This window comes from Sardina pilchardus, chromosome 2 (genome assembly GCF_963854185.1).
Source record: "Sardina pilchardus chromosome 2, fSarPil1.1, whole genome shotgun sequence".
Taxonomy (NCBI): Eukaryota; Metazoa; Chordata; class Actinopteri; order Clupeiformes; family Clupeidae; genus Sardina; species Sardina pilchardus.
The window spans coordinates 7174930-7199018 of record NC_084995.1 but is presented as its reverse complement, the minus strand read 5'-3'; the positions used below and the strand labels follow the sequence as shown (position 1 = coordinate 7199018).

Below are 24089 nucleotides of genomic sequence, written 5' to 3'. Positions count from 1 at the left end.
TTGGGGACGTCAGTAAACCAATTACCACCACAACTTACAACAAACAAACAGTTAGGCCTGAGCCAGTGGAACTCAGGACTGTGTGGTTAGACACTTGTCAGCCCTCTTATTTTAGGCATTGTTTCCCTGGTCGACATCCTGAAGGAAAAAGAAGCATCACTGTTACTGTGTGTGTGAGAGTTTTCCCTGAGCAAGTGTGTCTTTGTGTCAATAGCAGCTGTATGTATTAAGCAAGAGAGTGGTGTGTGTTGGTATGTGTGTGTGCATGTCTTTACTGTAGTAAGAAGAGTAGTGTGTGGTTGTTGTAGTTATGTGAGTGCATGGTATATTTGTAGTGTGTGTGTGTGTGTGTGTGTGTGTGTGTGCGTGCGTGTGTGTGTGTGTGTGTGTGCGTGTGTGTATGTGTGTTCCCACGTGCAGTTGTATGTCAACTGTCTGTCCTGTTGATGTGAAGCTTTTAGCCGTGGGGCTTCTTGTCTTGGCGCCGACAGATTGCAATTACAATTACAGGTAATTACAAAAGTAGGAGAATGCCCTGCACAAACACAAGGAGCCAACCAGCTTCATGCTTAATAAATAATTGGCTTTCATGACCGTTAAAGGAAAATAATGGCTTTTATGTTTCCATGTCTACAGACTGTCATGTGAAAGTTGCTGGAAACAGATGTCATTATCAGAACTGCACGTGGACCATGAGAACAGGATGATGGAAATAAAAATAAAAAGGCAAACCCAGCTGGGCATGTTACAAATAACCTATACGAGTAGAATGAAATATCTCCACTTTACATGAGCACTACAATATTTTGCTCTACTGTGATACTGGCTTATTATATATTGACCACTTACACCCCTCAATTCATGCGCACAGGTTAGTAAATTGACAGTGTATTCAATTGTGACTCTGTCAGGGAAATGAAGCCAGTAGGTATGACAGTGCTTCTATTCCATTCTATTACTATGTATGAAGAATGCAGTCATTGTCAAACAAAGGCTGATTATGACATTTCACCCTTGACATTTTCTGGCGGAACTATAGTGGCTTTCTGCTGCCCCAGTGCAGGTAATGAACGTCATCGTCCAAACGTGTTTCTTTAGAAGAATAGACGACTCCTTTGTTCTTCTCCCCCAGTGCCTCAACTGGATTCCATGACTGTGACGCGCGGTTTGGAGAAGACAACAGCTTCCCCGACAGACAAAGTTGAACGCCTGCCCGTAGTAGGCCTCCAGCTGTGGCAGGTTTTTATCACTGTAAGTAGACGATCTCCATCTAGTGGTGGCATGCAAATATGCCTGATTTACCTCCACAGGGGCTGCTGGAACAACCAACAGCCTGAAGAAAGCAGCAGTCAATCACACTCAGGGTATATCAACATAAAATATATTTTAGGTATCCAGTCTGATGCAAATACCACAGTTATACTGTAATAACAGGGGTTGCTATAGTATACTATATTATATACTATACTATAAGTATTCTATAGGTCCTCTGGAACACTGATGTGATTCAAAGCAAACTCACCACAGACAACGGCCGCATTTGGAACATTATCAAGCTGTTATACTTGTGTCATGTGCACTAAATCACAAAGACAAGTCTGCAATGTATTCTTTCCTGAAACCTACATTTCCACAATGTGTTTGTGTGTATGTATGTGTCAACCAGTGTGTATGTGTGTGTGAGTGTGTTCATCTTTGTGTCCGATTGAGTATGTGCATGTGTGTGCGCCAATATACTGTACGTGTTTGTGTGTCTGTATACAAATCATCGCTTTGTGCATTGCTAGTGTGACGGTGTGTGTGTGTCTATGCATGCACGTGTGTACTAATCTGTGACATGCACACTGCCATTCTGTACACATTTGCAGTATTTGTCTGTGTGCATACCTGTGTGTGTGTGCATTTGTATGCATGTATGTGTTTCTGAGTGTGTGCATTTGTGTGTGTGTGTGTGTGTGTGTGTGTGTGTGTGTGTGTGTGTAAGTGTACAAAGTCTGCACACTAGATGCTGCTCCAAAACTGATTTAATACACATGTCCACATCCAGACACGGTCATCATAGGGGACCAAGCAGCTATTCAAATGTTGTCAGTCGCAGCGTCCCCCATGATCGTAAACTTTGAACCTTTAAATCACAAGATATTGGCACATGTAAGTCTTGAGATAGTGACATAAGGAAGTTGAGGTGCCCTCTATGGACGGGATTTAGCAAAATTTGGTGTATATCTAAAGAATGTAGTAGCTGCTGAATTCTGATTGGCCGTTGACATTTTGCTGGGTAAGCAAAATGAAACTTGTGCAGAAGTGGCCAAGTGTAACCATACAAAATTGCTTCAGTAGTCCCTCAGAAACAGAGAAGCGTCAATTACAGGGCCCCAACCCTATCAGTAGTGCCGGTCATAAATAATGTTTTTTTTTGTTGATTTGAGAGGAACATGTTAAGTACACTTTAGAGACAAAAGTATTGGGACACCTCATCTTTACACCGCCAACTTCTATGAAATCCCACCCAGGTCCCAACATTTTTGATGTTGGACGAGAAGACATGGCACACAATCTCCATGAATTCATCCCATAGGTGCTTGGTGGGGTTGAGGTCAGGGCTCTGTGTGGGCCAGTCAAGTTCTTCCACACCAAACTCACACCAATCATGTGTCTTTGTGGACTTTGCTTTATGCATCCTATGACAGCACCCACTTGAATTCACTGAGCTCTTCAGAACAACCCATTATTTCACAAATGTGACCCTGCAAGGCAAAACCAGTCGCTTTGTGCTCAATGCTATATTGAGAAAATCCTTGGGCTAAATCCAATCCGGGCTAAAATGGTGAAATTCACGTTTTCGCTTAATTCAACAGTACAGTCTACACTTTATCGTGAACACATTTCACGGAAAAACATAACATAACACTTTTGACTATTAAACCCGGTGAAGATTCAACACATTAGCAGTTATTCTTGTTGTCCACACCGCTTAAAAAGGTGATTTTCTCGTCTTCTGGCATGTTGTGACGGGTGAACCATGCCAACTTTGTATGCGGTTATCTTAGCGATAGTTTGTCAAATACCCTCGACATACATATCGTTGGAAAGCTTTAGTTATGTGAGCATAATAACCTATAAGTTTGGTAAATTTTACCAAAGTGACTGGTTTCGCCAAATGTGAATTGTGAATGCAGACTTCAAGTACTGTATGTTTAACTGAACGAATGAACACATTAATTCAGTGATGAAGACATTCTAAGTGTCCCAATACTTTTGTATACCTAGTGTATGTTCAGATAGATGATACAGCACACCACATTAAAACTCTTCTTCAGATCAACATTTCTGCAATTTCCACAAAAGACAGCAAAAGAGCATCACACAGAGATCCCTCTCCGCTTCCACCTGTTTAATCTGCCTGAGGATTCAGCAATGCAAAGTGCATTCACATGTCAGGCTACAAAGCAGGTGGTGAGAATCAGTCCACATGTTTTTGAGGCAAATGATTTGGCAACTTCTCACCTGTAAGTCCAGACAGTCAAAACATTCTCAGGTGTGCCTGCATGCCAGAAGTTGCTACATGACTCTTTAAAATTTCTTTGATTTATGATTTTGTGGCATTTCCAGGACTGACTGGTTGGGAGCTCAAACCAGTATGTCCCACAGCAGCATGAATATACTTCATTATAACCTTTTGTGCTGACTGATCAGCAGCCTTCACACGTCTATAAAAATAAGAAGAATATGGCAAAACACTGATGCAGTTACGTCATGAAAAGATGTGCAAATAACAAAAAACGTCATTACATTACCATTTACAAAACTGTAAAAACAAAAAGAAAAATATCCCCAAAAGGCACAGCATTCTAGACACTCCAGTGATGTGGTCTTCGGCCCTATGGTCAGAACATCAACAAATTCACTAGATAATGCACTATACAGGGAATAACTTTGTGTTTTTGAATCACTATATAGTGCAGTGAATGAGTGGATGATGCAAACACAGGGCAGGAGATTATTTGATTTGGTCTGTGTGAGGTAATATCATTCAATGTAATTCGTCCTCTTCCTCCTCCGGCAGGTTGCCAGGGCAAGGCTCCATGGTGACGGCGATGCCCATTCCACTCCGTCCCACAGGCATGTCTGTTATGTATGTCCATTCATTGCTCTCCGGACAATAGCACTCCACACTGGACAAGAAGCCAGCCTGGTTAAATCCGCCTGATGAGCATTTAAACACTGGTCAGCATATTTCAAGTGCAAGAAGCCATTCATTTCTAACAGATAGAGTTATCTACAATCCGAATTCCGAAAAGGTTTGTTAAATGTGAATAAAAAAAAATGCTATGATTTACAAATCATGTCAACTCCATATTTAATATTGAGAATACAATTCAAGACAACATGTCAACTGTAGAAGGAGAGAAATGTCACTGTGTTTTGGAATATTCATTTTGAATTTACTACCAGCAACATGTCTCAAAAAAGTTGGAACAGGGGCCTTTTACCACTGTTGCTTCACCTCTTCATTTAACAACATGCTGTAAATGCTTAGGAACTGAGAAGACTTTTGAAAATGAAATGTGGTCTCATGTCTGCCCAGTATAGGATTTCAGCACTGTAGCCTCTGACCAACTTTCAGACTAGGATCATTAGTTGCGTTGTTTAGGAACCACCCGAATTAATCGGCAGATGGAGGAGACCTGTACATTCATCAAGATAACAAGTCAAATAAAATGATGATGTGGGCGTTCTCATAAGATATTAGCCTATAAGGATGGTAATATTACATTGACGTGAAACATTTCCATATTAAGCGTCAAATTCAATAGGTTTACAGGAGCTCTATAATCAATTGTTATATTTTCAACAGCACGCGGAGAGCTTCACTATTTCACAACACTTCCAGTTCCCTCATTGGTTCTGAAAAGTGGTTATTACTCTAGGTTTTTGTTGCCCCTGTCCCACCTTTTTTGAGACCTGCTGCTGGTGGCATCAAATTCAAAATGTGTCCTTTCTTTTCCATGACAAAATACAAATTCTCTCCTTCAACAGATATGTTGCCTTCTCAATAAAATAAAGGGTTGACATGATCTGTAAATCATAGCATTCTTTTTTATTCACATTTTACAAAGCGTCCCAACTTTCGGGATTCGTGTTGTATGGTCAGAAGGGTATTGACATCTTTGGTTGATGTGTGGTTACGACAACTGACAAAAAAGGCAAACAAAGTTCATGCCTGTGGTGTACCTACAGTATAGAGAGTTTTGACATAATGAAATGTGATCCGTAGTTCTGTTTCATGCATCTATGACATCTACTGTATATATCCAAAAATGGTATGGTGTAAAACTTTTCTTTCTAAAAATGCAACAGGAAACTAATTCCGCGCAACAGTGCCACATGACGGAATCCCAATGAAGGATATTTAAACCGATCATGGTGTCAATAAAATAAAAAATATTGAACTTTTCTGACAACCATACAATATGGTCAAACCATAAGCAATGAATCAGGTACTTCAATAAACATATTACCAACATTATTATTATTACGATGTTGAACTAATGTCATAGATATGCGAAACTTTCTTGTATTTACTCTAATGTGCAATTTTTGTCCCCCCTACAAAAATCCCTTCTGCTCATTCATTGGAGACTAGAGATCTGTAATATAGCCTGTTTTAAATCAACATAAGATTGGTTACTTTCATCTTGTATGAACACATATTTGTAGGCAATGGCACTGAGAAATGTTTTGGCAATTGCTAATTGTAACTAGAAATGCAATTCCAAGGAATTACCAGTGCATGAAAATGCAAAAATAGATAGATAATGTAGATATGGTTACTAAGGTGTAGCTAGGGTAAACATGGTAGTTGCATAGTTTACAAAGAGTTGATAGTGTGAAGGTAGACAGTTTAAAGCTGAAACATTCCAGTTCTAATTTAACTAATGATTTCTATTCATGTTAAAATGTTAACTATGGTAACAATGATAACCAGGTTGATTGGTTAACTTAGCTACTGATTTCATGCAGTTATGGTAAAAATGTTAACTATGCTAACTATGCTCACAGTTCTAACCAGGTTGATTAGCTAACTTAGCTAATGATTTCTAGCAGTGATGCTAAAAACGCTAACTATGCTAGCAATGCTAACTATGGTAACAATGCTAACTTAAACTAACATTGCTAACCAGGTTGATTAGCTAACTTAACTGATGATTTCTAGCAATAATGCTAAAAATGCTAATTATGCTAACAATGTTAAAAATGCTAACAATGCTAACCAGGTTGATTAGCTAACTTAGTTGATGATTTTTTGCAGTTATGTTAAAAATGCTAACTATGCTAAACATGCTAACCAGGTTGATTAGCTAACTTAGCCAATCATTTCTAGCAGTTATGCTAAAAATGCTAACTATGCTAACCATGCTAACTAGCTAACTTGCTAGTGCGGACTTTTATTTTTAAACATTTGTTGCAAGGGTATTCATTGTGGCCACTATCAGGAAACAAGAAGTTACTGCAGTGTAATCATGTTGGTTGCTATGGAAACGGTCATAAACGCTTAATTTTAATGGTTGCTATGTTGGTTGCTAGGTACATGGAGGTTTCATGTAGTTGACTGGAGGCATAGTTGATGATAACTGACAGTTGGAATGGTTAAATACAGAATGGTTAAACAGTTAAATAGTTGAGTAGTTTCAATGGTTAAATGATTTAATGGTGTATTATTGCAGTGAGGACTTTTATTTTGAAACAGTTGTGGACAGAGGAAGTAGTGAAACAGGATCTGTAGTCTTAATGAGATTGCATGCTTAAAGCCTGAGACAGAAGGTGCCTCTCATATAGTGTTTACGCGTCCTCTCTCGCTCCTCGATCCTCACTGATCTTTCTTTATGTAGATCATTGAGGATCGAGGAGCGAGGGAGGACATATAAACGCTGCTTGAGAGGCACCCACAGTAAATACTTTAAAAGTTGTATGTACTGTAGATAGTCTAATTCATGTTGATAGACAGACTGTTTAATGGATGTTGATAGGCAGATTGTTTAATAGATATTGATCGACAGTTTAATGGGTGGATGAGTGAATGGTCTGAAGAAGATGAATGGATAGAAGGTTGGATGGAATGTGCCTTATATTCTTGTTAAGAGAGACACTGATACAGCTCTCTGAGAGTAGTTGATACAGGTGTAATCAATTTAACTGGATGAGTGAATGGTTTGAAGAAGATGAATGGATAGAAAGTTGGATGGAATTAGGAAGACTTATGTTGATACAGTTGATACAGGGGAACAGAAAATGTAGTCTCAAGAGAGCCAGTGTAGCCTGAGAGAGAGAGAGAGAGAGCTGCTGCACCTGGACTGGCCACCTGGCGTAACATTCTAATTGCTGCCGTGATGTCATAATGAGCAATATTAAGTCTATGGGGAAATGTTTAATAGTTTTTAATTTACAGTTTAAAAAGTATAAAAGTTACAAAGTTGAAAAATATATTGCACAGGTCTCCTTAGTAAGACCTACGTAGCAAAGTTTGAATCAAGTTTCTACGTCAAACGGTTCAAGCTGAATTGCGAGCGTTAGAAGAAGTTGGAACTAGAAATGCAATTCCAAGGAATTACCAGTGCATGAAAATGCAAAAAAATGTAGATATGGCTACTAAGGTGTAGCTAGGGTAAACATGGTGGTTGCATAGTTTAAAGAGAGTTGATAGTGTTAAGGTAGACATTTTAAAGCTTAAACATTCCTGTTCTAACTTAACTAATAATTTCTAACAGGTATTCTAAAATGTTAACCATGCTAACAATGCTAACCAGGTTGATAAGTTAACTTAGCTGATGATTTCTAGCAGTAATGCTAAAAAATGCTAACTATGCTAACATTGCTAACTATGTTAACAATGCTAACCACGTTGATTAGCTAACTTAGCTAATCATTTTAGCAGTTGTGCTAAAAATGCTAACTATGCTAACAATGCTAACTATGCTAACAATGCTAACCAGGTTGATTAGCTAACTTAGCTAATCATTTTTAGCAGTTATGTTAAAAATGCTAACTATGCTAACAATGCTAACTGTGCTAACCATGCTAACAATGCTAACTTGCTAGTGAGGACTTTTATTTTGAAACAGTAGTTGCTAGGGTATCCATGGTGCCCACTATCAAGAATAAAGAAGTTACTGTAGTATAATCATGTTGATTGCTATGGAAACTGTCAAAAATGCTTAATTTTAATGGTTGCTATGTTGGTTGCTAGGTACATGGAGGATTCATTTAGTTGACTGGAGGCATAGTTGATGATAACTGACAGTTGGAATGGTTGAACAGTTAAATAGTTGAGTAGTTTCAGTGGTTAAATGATTTAATAGTGTATTATTGCAGTGAGGACTTTTATTTTGAAACAGTTGTGGACAGAGGAAACAGTTAACAGGATATGTAGTCTTCACAGAGAGATTGTATGCTTAAAGCCTGAGAGAGAGAGGGCTGCTGCAGGTGGGGCTGGCCACCTGGCATAAGATTCTAATTGCTCAACGACCCGATTGTGATGTCATAGAGGCCAATGTTAAGTCTATGGGGAAATTTTAATAGTTTTTATTTAATAGTTCAAAAAGTATAAAAGTTACAAAGTTGAAAAGTCATAGCAACCCAATCCATTAGAATACCTACGTTACAAAGTTTGAATGAAGTTTCTAAGTAAAACGGTTGAAGAGAAATTGCGGTCAGAAAAAGTGGTAAGCGGAATAATAATAATAAGAAGTCTAGGAAGAACAGTACAGTGCATTTTCATGCACTGTAATAATAAGAAGCCTAGGAAGAACAGTACAGTGCATTTTCATGCACTGTAATAATCAGACAACTGATTACAATCCCTTCTGTTGATACAAATGTGCTATATAAATATAGACCTCCGTGCCCATGATGTGCTCTTCTTACCCAGTGCAAATATGCGGCCCTGGTAAAGGGTGACGCCGTGGGCGCTGCGGCAGTGTCTCATGGATGCCACGGGCTCCCACTCGTCCCTCGCTATGCTGTAGCGCTCCACGCTGCTCAGCTGCGTCCGCCCATCGTAGCCCCCAATCGCATACAGGTGGGAGTCCGCACACACCAGACCTAAAACAGGGCCATGTTTAACACCTAGAGGTCCCAGGGCGAAGCACTTTACACAAGCAAAGATTCTGTCTTTCTATTCTATTTATTACAGAGATCAGTGGAGAGGGCTGACAGGGCTCTCTGCTTTGAATTCTTTTTCAATTATTCATTTGATTGAATTTGTTTCAGTTCTTGTTTTTGACTCTCTATAAAACAATTCATGCCATTTAGATGACTAGTTATGAAGAGATTTTTCAACTGACCTGACAAAAATGTAAAACAAAGAGATAGCTCTGGTAACCTCCGTCAGAGTCAAAATGACTTTGTAAGCTACCTGTCAAACCTGTCTTGCCAAATTTCGTTTCCTTATTGTTAAAAAAACAAACAAGCTTTTGATCAAGAAAAAGAAACAGAAACCCATTCAAAAAAACATCTGAACACATCAAACCATTCAAATCCTCTCCAAACTTGAAAGAGAGCTTGAAAGAAGCAAGATAACTCTTTCTTTAAAGGAGCACTTCACCGTTTTTTTCATATTAAACTATGCTATTCGCTTAATTAAGACGAGTTGATACATACCTCTCACGTTTCAATGCGTGCACTCACTGGCTCCAGCGCGTGGCGCAACTGTGATAGCACTAGTTGCCCAGTTTATTCATTAGGATCCAAACAGAGATGAAGTTAGAAGTGACCAAACACCTCCATGTTTTCCCTATTAAAATAGAGTTACACGAGTAGTCACATGACCAAGTATGGTGAGACAAAATAAAACGTGGTGCATTTATAAGCAGGTAAAAGGGATAACTAAATTGTGTGGCGTACAGTAATTTCCCGCATATAAGCCGCATTGTGTATAAGCCGCAGGACAGTGTTTTATGCACACAAAAAAAAAGACACAAAACCATATTAACACCATATTAACTGTTCCCTTGTATTAACCTCATAGCTGAAGACATTTTGCAAAATCAATGTATAAGCCGCGGCTAATAGTCGGGAAATTACGGTAATAACATTGGGAGCACTTAGACTTGTGCAGTAATATCCTAACTCCAAAGTGAAACTGAAAGTGAGGATATTACTGCGCCACACAATATAGTTATCCCTTTTACCTGCTTAGAAATGCACCACGTTTTATTTTGTCTCACCATACTTGGTCGTGTGACTACTCGTGTAACTGTATTTTAATAGGGAAAACATGGAGGTGTTTGGTCGCTTCTAACTTCATCTCTGTTTGGATCCTAATGAATGCATTGGGTTAGCTAAGTGCTATAAAGTTGCGCCGCGCACCAGAGCCAGTGAGTGCACGCATTGAAACGTGAGAGGTATGTATCAACTCGTCTTAGTTAAGGGAATAACGCAGTTTAATATGAAAAAACAGTGAAGTGTTCCTTTAACATGAGACAACCCATTTCTAATACCTGACACTGTTGCAGTTAAATGATTTGAGTCTTCACATGTGTTGTGAACAAGAACAATCCACATAGCACCCTCAAGGTAATGAGATGTTCCCTACAGCCCCGGGCTAGAACCCGTGAAGGTGCAGCGCCCAGGACTGGGAGGCATGCGATGCGTATTGGCACATCTGGGTGGGAGGGCGGACTACTCACTACACAGCCACTGTGCCCACTGGCCACCATCACAGAGACGCCACCGTCACGAGTCACGAGTCACACTCACCCAGCCCGCTCCGCATCGAGTGCATGGGGGACACTTGTTGCCAGGTGTTGGTGTCCGGGTGGTAGCGCTCCACGGTGTTCCAGCGGTTCACTCCGTCAAATCCCCCCACCACGTACAGAGCGACCCCGCAGGAGGTCACGCCAGCGCCCAGCCGCGCCACGGACATGGGGGCCACAAACGTCCAGCGGTTGGTCTCGGGGTCATACCTGTGACAATGAGGCCATGCACACAGTCAACTGCCTGCTATTGTGCAGCTATAGGCACTTTAAGAGCCTCCTGAAAAATATACGGCAAGTCTGAAGTGGTCAATCATCAAAAACAGTCAAGAATTGACATAACATTAGCTAACACTGCATTTGTCATCATGATTACCATCTTCATCATCACCATCATCCTCATTATATCACCATCATCATCATCCCATCACATCGTATCTTGTCAAGCATAAAAAGTTGTTCCACCGTCTAAAATTGTCTTTTTAAGGCGACCCCCACTAGATAATTCCTCCATTCATTTGAATAAAGGCCTCTCTGTTCCTTGGGATAAGCCTCCATTACACAATCTCATTATGGCGCCTTTGGATTTACACAGACTTGTATTTAATGCTGCACTGAACACAGAGCCCCTGAAGTCAAGGCAACTGACCATAATGGAGCTAATGACTCCATTCAGCATGCAGTACCTATAGGAGGAGTCAGGTAAGGACTTCTTCTGAGGCCTAATGCTAAATGCAGGGGGCAGGTCTGCATGCCAAATTGGCAGTGGTAGCCCACTTAGCAGTTTTAAAGTGTTGGCCTGGGTCTATATCTATAGTCAATAGCTTTAATCACTTTGTCAGTCACCATCAGGAAATACAGCTACCTTGTTTCACCTCTGTCGGCCACATGTGTGGTAACCACGGTAATACATAACCTCCCTGCCCACCTCCTTCAGAGATGTGCTAGTGATAGACACTAGTAGCACCAATGGGATTTGGACAAGACAAATGGAAAACATTGTTTCATAATGGATGATTAATTGATTAATTGTACAGCCATACCTGCCAAATGAACACGGTCTTGTCATGTATAGCACCACCTTGGCATGGTTGTTTGTTCTCCTACTAAACATTAAGATGAATGTAGCACATACGTATCTGTGCCATTGCTCTAAAAGCACTCTGGGACTAGATGTAGACTTTTGTAGAATGTTGCTGAATCACTCTCACATCCTGATCTAAAAATCTGCTTTTATCTTTTCATGTTTTTGGAATCTTGTCATAAGTGCTATCCTGAGGCCAAACTAGGAGTAGTCATTCCACTGAGACATGATCTACCTTTACCCTTACGGCTTACCTCCCCCAAACAACCACCAAGACTGGTACATATAGAGCTAAAACTGATCATGACCATACCATATACACAGCCTAAATGACCATACCATACACACAGCCTAAATTCCTATACAGATTACTGTTTCCCTTTGAACTGTCCACTGAGCAGTTAAAGCATTCTTTACAGGATTCACATTCCTAAGTAGTGTCTGACCTTCACTGCTTGTTCAGAGACCCAGGTTGTTTTGAACACATGCCATGAATCTTGCAATTACAAAGGAAGCCTGTCCTGTGTCTACATGTTGTATTCACTGAGCTGCACAAAACACTATCCAGACGCCTTCCTGGTGAAAAGATAGAGGATCTTAAATCTTAAATACACTCCATGAGACACATGTTATGAAAGCACTGAGCCACTAGTGTCACGGTCACTGGCAAAAGAGAGTGTGACCAAGAGAGAAACAATAGCAGCATAACTCACCTTCCAGTGCTCACCCTCCCCGACAGAATTAGGAGTTCAACTGAGGGGAAAAACAGCTTTTCTCTTTTTTTCCCTCACTCTCTCTCTTTTTTTCCAGGAACACCCTGATGATTCTGACAGGGAGGAGAATAATGCCTGCCTGTGGGTTGTGAAACTAGCCTCGGGCATGTGAGTCAAATGTGCCTTGCCGTGCCACGCAACGGCAGGGGAAACCCATCCTATCTTTATTCTGCTCTCTTGGGGAAGTGCCCACGTCAAAACACTCTCCAGAAGTGATGACAGATGTCACGGTCTTTGCCTCACACCTTATCTTTCACTGGCTACGTCATCGCCACAAGGCCCACCAAAGAAAGGGAGAACTTGCGTTCTGCCATATGAAGGACTAAGTGAGATTGATGTTACGACAAGAACTCTATCTCTCTCTGAGAGTCTGGATACTGGATAGCAAGACAACAGATTAATTCTGAATGGTCTATTAAGGAGTCATCAAATCAGCATGCAAATCAAACTAATTAAAGTTATTTTTGTGTTATGATAAGGCAATTGGATAGTCCAAAGAACAGGCTGTTTGTTCACATATCTTTTGTTGCTTTCTAGGAATTAAAAAAATTAAAGTGATTTAGCAGTTTAGTCACTACTAAAAAGTATAGTAAATATGCTGATAGGAAGTACTGTGTAATTACCGGAACATCCATCTGTCTGTAAAATCGGTATATCGGTAAAAGAAGCACACATTGGTAATACCACTCTAGCCGCTGGCCACTCCCCCTCTCACATAGCACAGTGCAGGACCAGAGAGGGTAGAAGTGCCACCACTGGCACCACTGAATCAGTGCACCACAAAACTGGTCCCCAATTTAAGGAAGTTTGACGTTTCAGAATGGCACACATGAAAGAGTGGCAAACAGAGCGTGGTGTCACTTATAGGCTACCAGAGACTGAGAGTTTTTGAGTCACATTGTTTCTAATTTCATAAATTATGATGATGCATCATTCCACAATTGTTTTGTCTTCTATATCATCAAGTTATTCAAGAGGCTAAACATATGGCCTCAACTCATAACAGCTGTTAGGCTTATGTCATTTTGATCTGTAAAAAATGTCACATGCAGCAGCCATGCTTAAACTGCTCATTGCACATTTAGTATAATGCATTATAGCACAATAATATTCTATATTCATTATTAAATACATAGTAGGTCTATCTGTGGGGATGTAATTGGACTACGGGTTTTCTACAAGAATTTACAATGATTGTCGAAAAACGAATTCAAAGGCAATTCAACCATAGCTGCTGACCTCTCTACTGTGTCGAGATGCCTGGACCCATGAGAGCCTCCCACGGCGTAGATGCCCCCATCGAGGACCCCGATGCCGACGCGGTTCCGCGGCGTGTTGAGCGAGGCGTGCTGGCTCCACTGGTTGGTCATGGGGTTGTAGCAGCAGAGGGTGCCTGACTCCTCGTTGTTCTGCAGCGACAGGTTCCTGCCGCCCACGGTGTAGAGGAGGCCAAACAGCATGCAGGTCCCCAGGCCACTGCCCGGCGCTGGCATGTCGGCCAGCCGCAGCCACTTGCTCCGCGCCGGGTCGAACGCCTCCATAGAGGCCAGCGACTGCTGGCGGTAGCCGCCGGCCACGTAGATGAGCTGGGTGCCGCGGTGCGGCGCGGGGGGGAGCGGCTTGCGCAGGGACATGTCCTGGAAGATCTTGGACAGGAAGTCCTTGCAGGAGTTGGCCTTGCTCAGGATGGGGCAGTGCTGCAGCTGGCGCTTGAGGAACTTGGGCGGCAGCGCGTAGATGTGCACGGCCTTGAGCAGCGCGTGGAAGTACTGCGCCCGGTTCTCCACGTCCCAGTGGACCCACTCGATGCAGGCCTCGTACACCTCCACCTCGCACAGCACCTTCAGGCTGTCCTGGCTGATCAGCTCCAGCAGCTGGCAGTGGCTCAGGCTGAAGAACTCCTCCACCTTGGTCACCTGCAGGGGTGGGTGGGGTGGGGGGGTGGGGGGGGGGGGTGTAGGGGTGGCACACACAGCAGAGTGGACGATTGAGGAGAGGGGCTCTCTTCCAGTTATCGCTGAAGATCATTCCAGTTTTTAGAATAGTAACAGAATGGGGATAGCAGTAATTACTGTAATCAATTACAGTAAAACCCATGGACATCTTAGGTTCATTTTAAAAATGAAGGAATTGAAAGGAACAATTAAATGGATTTAACCCTAAATCAGTTCTGAGTGGACCTGTCCAATATTATGTTTAATGCACATACTGTACATACTCCAAAAGGCACTTACTGCTAGCTTGGCTCCAATTTGAACCTAAAGCCCGGCGGCCACCAGAAGCGGCGTTCAGCGGTGTTCGGCGGTCTGGGCTTGACGCGCAGGATTTTAGAATAGTTTTCGGCTGCTGCGCGGCAGACGTTTCCAGTGAGCATTGCTCCATTGAAAACAATGGAGTTCTTAGTATATTGTCTGTAACGGACTGGTATACTCAGAGATCTATGGTATGTTAATTTAAGTTTGTAGGCACTTTGTTCTTTTCTTTTGTTTGTTTGTTTGTTTGTCTTTATTTTGTGTGTGTGTTGTTGTTTCTATACCTTACTCAAAAAAAGAGGAAAAAAAAGACAGTGTGAGCTGACTATATTTGTCATTTTTACTTGATGTCTATGCTCTGTATGATCATCTGTCTGCCAAAAATACTACTAAAAAAAAAAAAAAAAAAAAAAAGAAAACAATGGAGTTCTAATTTTTTTATTGTCGCGGCGCGCTGCGTACGTGTCCGGTGGGCGATGGCCTTAAGGGTTGATTCATAGTCGAAGCAAGCTAGGTGAATGCATCCAGCTATGCAAGGAGGGTTTGGTGCAGTTGCCAAGCAACATGTGTTTTCTGCAGTACACAAGACACGATGCTCTGGTCACTTTGGTCAGTAACTACTTGTTCATGTCTCGTTTCTTCCTTATCAACTGATACACATTGTAAGGAGCTGTGATGTAAATTCAGGAGGTTCGGAAATATATGACACCAAGGACTGCGTCAGGCGCTTATCTACTTTTCAAAGTAGATTTTGAAAGTTGTTTGCTTATCATATTGAATTGATCAAGTGTTTGTGTGTTATCAGCTGCAATTGAATATTCTGAACTTATCAGTGCCTAGTTGTTTGCTCTTTGATTTGTACAAACTTACATGTTCCAAAGAAACGATTATCTTAGATGCAAGAGGGAGGCCTGTCACTCCTCTAAAGATTTCTGTGTATGACTAGGTCTAAAATCTATATTCGGTAAATGAGATGAAAAAGAGTTATGATGTGTATGTCTATCAAATGACAGCCATTTGTCAGGGAACATTCAGTCACAAAAGTGTGTTGAACACACATCAATATCATGTTTTATTGCTTTATGTGTTTTTAGTCGATGAGCATGCTATTTGCCAGTGGTTAGCAACCTACCAGAGCATGGATAGGCACACACACACACACACACACACACACACACACCCCTACCTCGTTGAAGTGAGTGTTGATGTACTCGCGGCAGTGCTTGTGCAGGTCCATGCAGCCGATCTCCTCAGCGAACCGGGCGATGCCGATGACATTGGACGACTCGAGGTTCTTGACCAGGAAGTTGCAGCAGGCCTTGGCCACGTCCTCCATCTGGTAGCGCATGGCAGCCAAGAGCAAGTGCAGCACGCACTTCTCCCCGACGGTGATGCGCGACGTGTAGGCGAAGTCGATGAGCCGCCCCACCACCTGCGGACACACGTCCCTCAGGGTCACCTCGGACGCGTGGCACTCCCTGAAGTTACTGGTGAACATGGCTTTGAAGTACGGGCTGCAGGAGGCCAGGACCAGCTTATGCACCTGGTGAAGAGAAACGCGAGTGGAGAAATGGTCATGATGCTATGGGAAGACACACAGCAGGACATACAAATCTGGATTCACAACAGGTAGTAAATACCAACGGGATGACAATGACATTGGTCTCTGCCAAAGCTATATCCATAAACCTTTCTGGACAAAGGTACTATAGAACCATCATGCACATCATAACTCAATCATTAAACTACACCATCACAACACATTGTATTGCTTTAGTTAGTCTGTGACAGTATGGCTCCAGATAGCAAAAGAACATGTTATATGTTTATCCTATTAATGTTTATATTTTATTCTGATGAGCAGAAAACACAAAAGCATAAAGAATGTGACCTCTGATAAAATCATAAGAGCATATTATCCAATATTATTTCAGAAGTCACTTGGACATTTTACAGCACAGGACACCTACCTTGAAATCCATAACTTTATCCTTGTAGGTCACATGTAGAACCAAGTCACATAGCATGTCATGTCTGCGAAACTCATCCATGATCTGCATGGCTCTAGTGGGGTGACTCTCAATAGTGTAGTCCAGATAGCCATGGCCTTTCATGGAAGGCACAGCAATGGCTGAGAAATCCTCGTCTTTCGTCGGCCTCTTCTTCCTTGGGCATATCATTCTCAGTGCATACGTGTTTTCCGTGTCTTTTCAAAAATACTTTAAATGGTTCGAGGAGGAAAAGTGTTTTGCAGTGAACAGCTTCTACCCCCAGCTGAAGGTTAGAGCCTTAAAACGACGTGCAGATAGAGAGGAAGCCATGCCTCTCATTGCGGCTCACGAGTCCAGCCAGTCGGGAAGACCCACTGAATCCCTGGTCCATCAGGAAGGCATTCATGACAAAGCCCAGCGATTTAAAGAGCACTCATCCTCTGTCTCTGTGGTGGCAGTGGGAGATACTCCTCATCTCTTTGTCCCCTGCGTTAGGTAGAACTGACAACTTGAGAGTAGTTTAAGGTGGTTTAAACACGTGGGCCGACAATGCAGGCACCGACTTCAAACCGCTCCCAACCGTTCAGACGTACCTCTGCTTTTCCTGTAAGCTGCAGAGGAAGAACTGTTCCATTGGCACTTCCACGTTTGCACGTCGGGGCAGCAAGTTATCTACAAAAAGATTGTGAAACATCAGAGGCACTGCCAATAGAATAGCTTATCTCATACTCAATGACTTCACTGTGCAAGTCCATATTTCACTTTGTGTCAATCGGTGCTCTTGGGCAGTCTCTGTCTGTCTGTCGATACCCCAGAGAGAGCATTTGCTTTCCTGTCAGAGAGTCCTCACCCTCCCTCCACCTCTAAACCAGATGGATGTGTGGGCTTCAGAGGAGGAGGAGAAGGTGTGACAGTGGCTGTGTCTGTGGCTGTGAGAGAGCACCCAATACATTCTTGCTCTTTCACTTCCTCGTGGTGACATTAGCAATAATAAGGTGGCATTTTACAGAACACACACACACACACACACACACACACACACACACACACACACACACACACACACACACACACACACACACAGCAGTCCAAGTTATTTATGAACTTCATTACACTATAACTTGTTTGGTCATCTGTTGCATAACCATAGCTGACCAAGACCCTGTACAATATTTGTGTTGCATAATGCTAACTTCACTGCCACCCCACCCCATCCCCCTCCATATGCCACGAGCAATGATCACAAGACAGAAAATGTCCACTTCCTCTATCAGGGACCCTTTCAGTAGGGCCCCTCTGTTCTCATAATGGTGCATTGTTTTGAGCACCCTTCACAAACTTACTTGCTGATCTGGGCTTACATGCTCCCTTACATATGAACCTAACCCTGAGACTTTCACTATGAATCAGAAATGACACTACAGTAGGCCTATGCGTTGCTATTGCTGTAGATAAGCTGCACATTGATATTGAATGGACATTAAACGTTAAACTTCACCCCTGCAGCAAATGTCAGGGAAACTGCTGATGAATCCAAATAAGTTGGCTGCTCAGTTTGCTTACTTTGGCGTGTGACGTCCTTGCGCATGACATGACCATTTCAGTAAACAGAGTAAGCCATTGAATGCTGACAGTAACATTTTCCAAGCGATGAGCAGGGTGGGACAAAGATTGGTTGGCATACAGTCATGAAAAGAGGGCGGCGATGAGCACGAGATGAATCATTCCAAAAATTGTTAGCAGCGCTGTGATACATACCATGCCATTTACGCATAGGCTACTGGGGTGTGTGAAAGAACAAGACACTTTTTAGACAAGACTTTTAAGTAAAAAAATACATAAATAAATAGTCTAGCCTGCGTGGGACACTGATGTGTGTCATGAAGTGACAAGTGTGCATGAAAGTGTCAGTAATGATGATCGTACAAAAAGAAAAACATCCTTATAGCAGAGCAACACAGATACCCATATCAGTTCAAGGAGTTCCTTCTGTAGCCTACCAATTAAAGAATAGGCTACCATACCTATCTGTCAGATTTAAATAACACCTTTCATCACTATGTCTCTTCACCTCACCTGTAGACAATGTTCTTTACAGACCTGTCTTAAAAAGCAGGCAACCTCCCTCGGCGTGAATAGATCGAAGACGAGTAAAATGCTCGAGCTGTAGGATATATGTCCCGGCAGACCAAAATATTCGACTTCCACAAATGTTTTTGTTCTGAACGTCCGTTGCGCAGAAGTTAAGGACCCAGTGTCATACCGCGTCGCCTTCCGTCTGTCATCTGGAAATGAAGTATGCGCGCGCAGCGTTCGTGCGATTTCGACATCAGCATGACTCTGCAAGTTGGCGTTCCGCTGTTCCTGCGCTGAACCTCCATCACCTCGCCACCGAACGAAGCGGGCGCGGGTGCCCGAGGCAATAACAAACAAACTGAAAGTACTAGGCTAAAGGTAAGGGTTTTTGACAGGTTCCTCAGGTAAATATGACTGCAGCTTAGTAACTTGCTCACCCAAACAGACGCCCACGTACAGGAAACTGCGTGTCCAGCTGCTGAAACTGCTGTCTGCCAGAGAAATAAAGTAGCCTAAGCAAACACGAAACTTAGTGATACGGTGGGAGGGATAATAGTAGGGTTAACCCCGAAGGATAGCCCTATGTTAATAATATATATGGTCAATGGTGTAGGCCTAGGGCCTATAGCCTACTTGTTCTGTTAGGTCTAAAAACATGTTGGTTTATAGGTCAATGTATTCAAATAAATATTGACAATGCATTGGATAAAAAGGCAGTCTGAATACAATTGTTTGGGAAATTTTGTTCAAGGTCTTTCATGAGAAGGTGCAGCTTACTTCTACCTGAGTGAGGAGAGGTGGTGAGAGAGCGTTCCTTAACTTTGCCTTGTCATAGTTTTGAGGAAGTAATAATCATTCTTGGACTCAAGTGCACTCACGAAAAGCACAGGAGGGGCAGCTCTGTTATTAGTGCTTGCCTTAGTGACTCTATCAGGAAACGGGTTATCCCCTCCATTATGTCATGCAAATACTGTACATATCCTTTACATCAAGTAGGCTACAAATGGTTGTGCTAATGAGACATAAAAAAACTAATATGCTATAGTAATTGCAATATTGATCATTTATGAGTTATTCTATAGCCTAATTGAAATATATGTTTATAAACAGATACCTTACACTTATATTTATATTTATATTTATTATATTTATATGTTTATTACAAGATTACTCACTGATTATTCACTGATTAGAAAATGACTTATGGTTAGTGTGATGGTGGTGATTGGGGATATTCTGAAGATTGTGCATGACTCAGGCCCTGTAATCCTAAACTGACACATAGTTCACATAGTTGTACTGCAGATGTATTTTTACAATGACATAGCGATAATGGAAATACAAAAGACCCAATTGACCATATTCAAACTAACTCATGCATTATTCTCTGGCAGTAATACTGTATTGGCACTTCGGTGCAAAGTTGTCATCATGACACAGCAGAAGTCCTGACTGCAGCATGTACAGTACATCACACAGCAGCTGAATAGGGAAGACCTGGCCCTGGTGTGACGGTCACAGTGCAAATTATGCAATGACAATACTGTTGTCATTGCATAATTTGCACTGTGACCGTCACACCATATGTATTTTTACAATGACATAGCGATAATGGAAATACAAAAGACAATATTCAAACTAACTCATGCATTATTCTCTGGCAGTAATAATGGTGTGACCGGCCCATATTATATAGGGACGACCTGGGGTGACCGGGCCATATTATATAGGGACGACCTGCCCCTGGGGTGACCGGCCCATATTATATAGGGACGACCTGGCCCTGGTGTGACCGGGCCATATTATATAGGGACGACCTGCCCCTGGTGTGACCGGCCCATATTATATAGGGACGCCCCGGCCCTGGTGTGACCGGCCCCTGTCCTCTCACCGGTATAATTGGTGTCATGAGTTTGCTTTCGGGCCAAATATGGACCTGGTCTATTCAGGTTAAGATCTGCGGGCTGCCTTTCTGTAATAGATTTTGTAAGATATTCAAGATACCCCCCCCCCCCCACACACACACACACACACACCCCAACACCTTTGTGTGCCTTCTTTTTTCAATGATGATGATCAGAGTCAAACACTGTAAGATGATGTGCAGCAATTCTTTTGTGTAATGCGAATAAATGCGAATAAAAAATAAAACCTTCTTCCTCACAGCAGTGCACATATTTCAGAGGATTCACACTGCATATGTTTGCATAAGATTTTTTTAAATGAATACTTAGATAAACACATTTTCATCCAAATAAACTAGTGTTCTTGAATATTAGCTTTGAGTTGACAATTTAGGTCAGAGATTCTAAACAACTGTATACAAAGTGTTTACGACAGTCAAATAAAATGGAGTAATAAAGAAACATAAACAATGCACACTGACAAAGCAATAAACATATTTATATTTTAAAATGAGTGGTTCAGAGAAGGTAAACCTAAGCCACTTAGTTGTCCACAGAAGAAATGTTGAGAACACATGCTAGCACTGCCCTCTGCTGGTTAGCGTAGAGATTGAAACAGCCCATCAACAGAACATGCAGATAATACAAATTCTGACTTGGGACACTTTTACAGAATCATTAATGTAGTAGTGTACTTCCAGTGCAGAGGGTTTGTGGAAAAAATCTCTCAGAAGAAAAACTTGGGCATTATTGTGGAAGATCTGCGTTTTAGACCACCTGCACTTGACCGAAGAAATCTGTTGATTGACATACAAAATCATGAACCAGTTACAGTATTTCTCTGAGAAAATGAAAACATCTACAACAAATGATTTAAAGGTGTAGGTTTTTTTTAAAAAAAACTCTTTTTATTGAGAAATATAGGTTATAAGCAGAGACACATCAGTACAGTTACATGAGTTTTTCTTTTTCTTTCTTACGCACAAAAACACCCCCCTCCCCATCCCACCCCGACTGGACCAAAAAATATATATATATATATTAACAATACAAACAATTATACTGGAAAAACATACTTGGAATTGAAACATGAATACACAAATATGATATCTGTAAAGGATGGCACGCTTTCACAACTATGTCATTATGGATTAATAGTCAGGTGTTTATAGAGTAGTTTGAATATAACGTGGGGGCAGTCATGGAGGCAGCCAACCAGGATGTCCACTCACTACATGGGTAGGGCTTGGAGGTTACTAAAGTACGACATTAGTGATCCCCACACTGAGATGAATTTGCTAGAACCTCTTATTGTGAATTTAATCTTCTCTAGATGTAAAAACAACATTACATCTTTAAGCCACAGTGTTGCAGTGGGTGGGACGCTTGATTTTCAAATCAGTAAAATTTGCCTACGTGCCAATAAAGTTACAAATGCTACGATGTTGAGTTGTTTTCGTGTCAAATTTGTTTCTTCACCTGGTACACCAAATATGGCAATCATAGCACATGATGCTAAAGTCGTCCCAAGAACTTCAGATAATACATCAAATATTGTTGACCAGTATCCTACTAGTGTATGGCATGACCAAACATATGTGTCAAGTCTAAAGGTGTAGTTTTAGATAGTTAAAAACTATGGACATACATTCTAGCAGTTCCCACGCCATACACTCTTTAAAAAAAGGTGCTATATAGAACCAAAAATGGTTCTATTGCATACTTCATATATGGCATTTAAAGCTTGCATGGTTCTAGCAGAACCCATTTTTTAAAAGAGTGTACTGTAAGACTTTCAGAGTGACAGGATGGCTTCCAAAGGCGATTCCAAACTAACACAGGATCCCCTTAAACCCTGGGCAAGCAGACTGTCAAGTCTGGGGAATCCTAATTGACTTTCTTTGATGTCTGTCACAGGATTGTGTATGTTTTGGGAAAGGTCATAGGACACAACAACTGGTTCTGAGTTTTGGTGACATTTCTCTTGAAGTTTTATTTCAAGACAAAGCAATGCTCTTTATCTGTCTCCTCTGTTCAAAGTAGGTGGTCCCTCACCAAGCGATGTTGCCAAAGGTGCGACTTCCTGATCGCCAAAGATCTGGCTTTTGCGCCTACAGTTATGCATGCTCTCTCATGGCCCAGCAGTGTAATAACCACCGTAAATCAGCCAAATAACCTACAGTATGTACACACATAAAAACTTCCACGAGTCATATTAGTATGATGAAATGACACTAAAAACATACCATAGTGAAAAATATTAAGTGAATAATTGTTAGATGAAGATGACTGAAGCGTTGTGTTTTGTCTTGTAATGCATAATACATCGTTCTGTTATAATATCTACGTTTGCTGTACTTCATTATAAAACAGACATTAATTAGCTGTAACCAGTATAGAAACTGTCAGAGACCCATGTGGACAGAGTAACCATGTTGGCTTGTAAGATGAGAGCACCCAGTGCTAGAAAACCCTAACCCCTTTTAGCCATTTCTTGTTTGATTGTTGATGCTCTGCAACAACACATTGGATCCAGATGGAGAGGGATGAGAGGGTGGAGGACGTGGTGGTGGTGGTTGGGGGTGGGGAAAGTTAACTACTGCAGGTCCTGCAGGAATATTGGCTACACATTTGAGAAATCCTGCCATCACTGAGCGCATGGTTGATATACATCTGTCATGCATTATTGGAGAGAAATGCCAAAGGTGCTTCGCTGACTTTAGAAAGTATGTGAGCAGGGAATCCTTCAAATTAGAATCTGATTTCTGCTCCATGTACAACTCTCTTCATTTTAATGCGCTCCCCCCTTTTTTGCCCAGTAGTGCTTTGGTATACACAGAGTTCAACATGCATTAAAAGCCGGAGAGAATTCAAACATGCCATGAAAGGCAATGACCTCTCTTCAAACAAACATTTCCCCCCAATCAGTGGAAAGTGTACCACCGGGGTCTGTGGCCTGTCTCTTCACATAACGAGGAAACATCTTGATTTAGCTTGATTTCACTCTTGATTTTCCCAGAACCGATAGTCATTATGGGTCTCCTTTTCTTTCTATCTTTTTTCTTCTCTTCCTTTCGTTCTTTCTCTCTTTCTTCCTTTTCCCTTTTTTCTCCTTCTTTTTTTGAGTTTTTGGGGAAACACCTCCTGGATCCAGTGTTCAATACAACATGATACATTTAAAGGTTATCAAAGAGGCTCAACACTGGCCAAAGACTTTCACACTCTTCTACAGAGTTGAGAGCAGCCTGTGCAAGG

At 41.6% G+C, this 24089-nt stretch overlaps 1 protein-coding gene across 2 annotated transcripts; it reads right to left on the bottom strand.

The window, feature by feature from the left end:
- Positions 1-3373: 3373 nt before the first annotated feature.
- keap1a (kelch-like ECH-associated protein 1a) lies at positions 3374-19148 on the bottom strand. 2 transcript variants are annotated; one of them, XM_062517402.1, is made up of 7 exons: positions 18931-19148; positions 16834-17526; positions 16050-16406; positions 13851-14527; positions 10759-10964; positions 8926-9102; positions 3374-4206 (listed from the first exon to the last, which is right to left on the bottom strand). In XM_062517402.1, the coding sequence occupies exons 2-7, from the start codon at positions 17041-17043 to the stop codon at positions 4034-4036; spliced, it is 1800 nt and encodes a 599-aa protein (XP_062373386.1). In that variant the 5' UTR covers positions 17044-17526; positions 18931-19148; the 3' UTR covers positions 3374-4033. The 2 variants fall into 2 exon arrangements, with proteins under 2 accessions (XP_062373386.1, XP_062373387.1); XM_062517403.1 differs by having other exon boundaries at positions 18955-19148.
- Between the last annotated feature and the right edge of the window lie 4941 nt (positions 19149-24089).

What these genes read in the sequence shown, in the direction of transcription:
- keap1a (XM_062517402.1), bottom strand. Translation starts at nt 17,043, where the DNA reads ATGATATGCCCAAGGAAGAAGAGGCCGACGAAAGACGAGGATTTCTCA. An exon ending in CTCGATGCGGAGCGGGCTGG is followed by an intron (nt 9,103 to 10,758) that starts GTGAGTGTGACT and finishes GCCCTGTTTTAG; the next exon opens with GTCTGGTGTGTGCGGACTCC. An exon ending in GGGCCGCATATTTGCACTGG is followed by an intron (nt 4,207 to 8,925) that starts GTAAGAAGAGCA and finishes AATGCTCATCAG; the next exon opens with GCGGATTTAACCAGGCTGGC.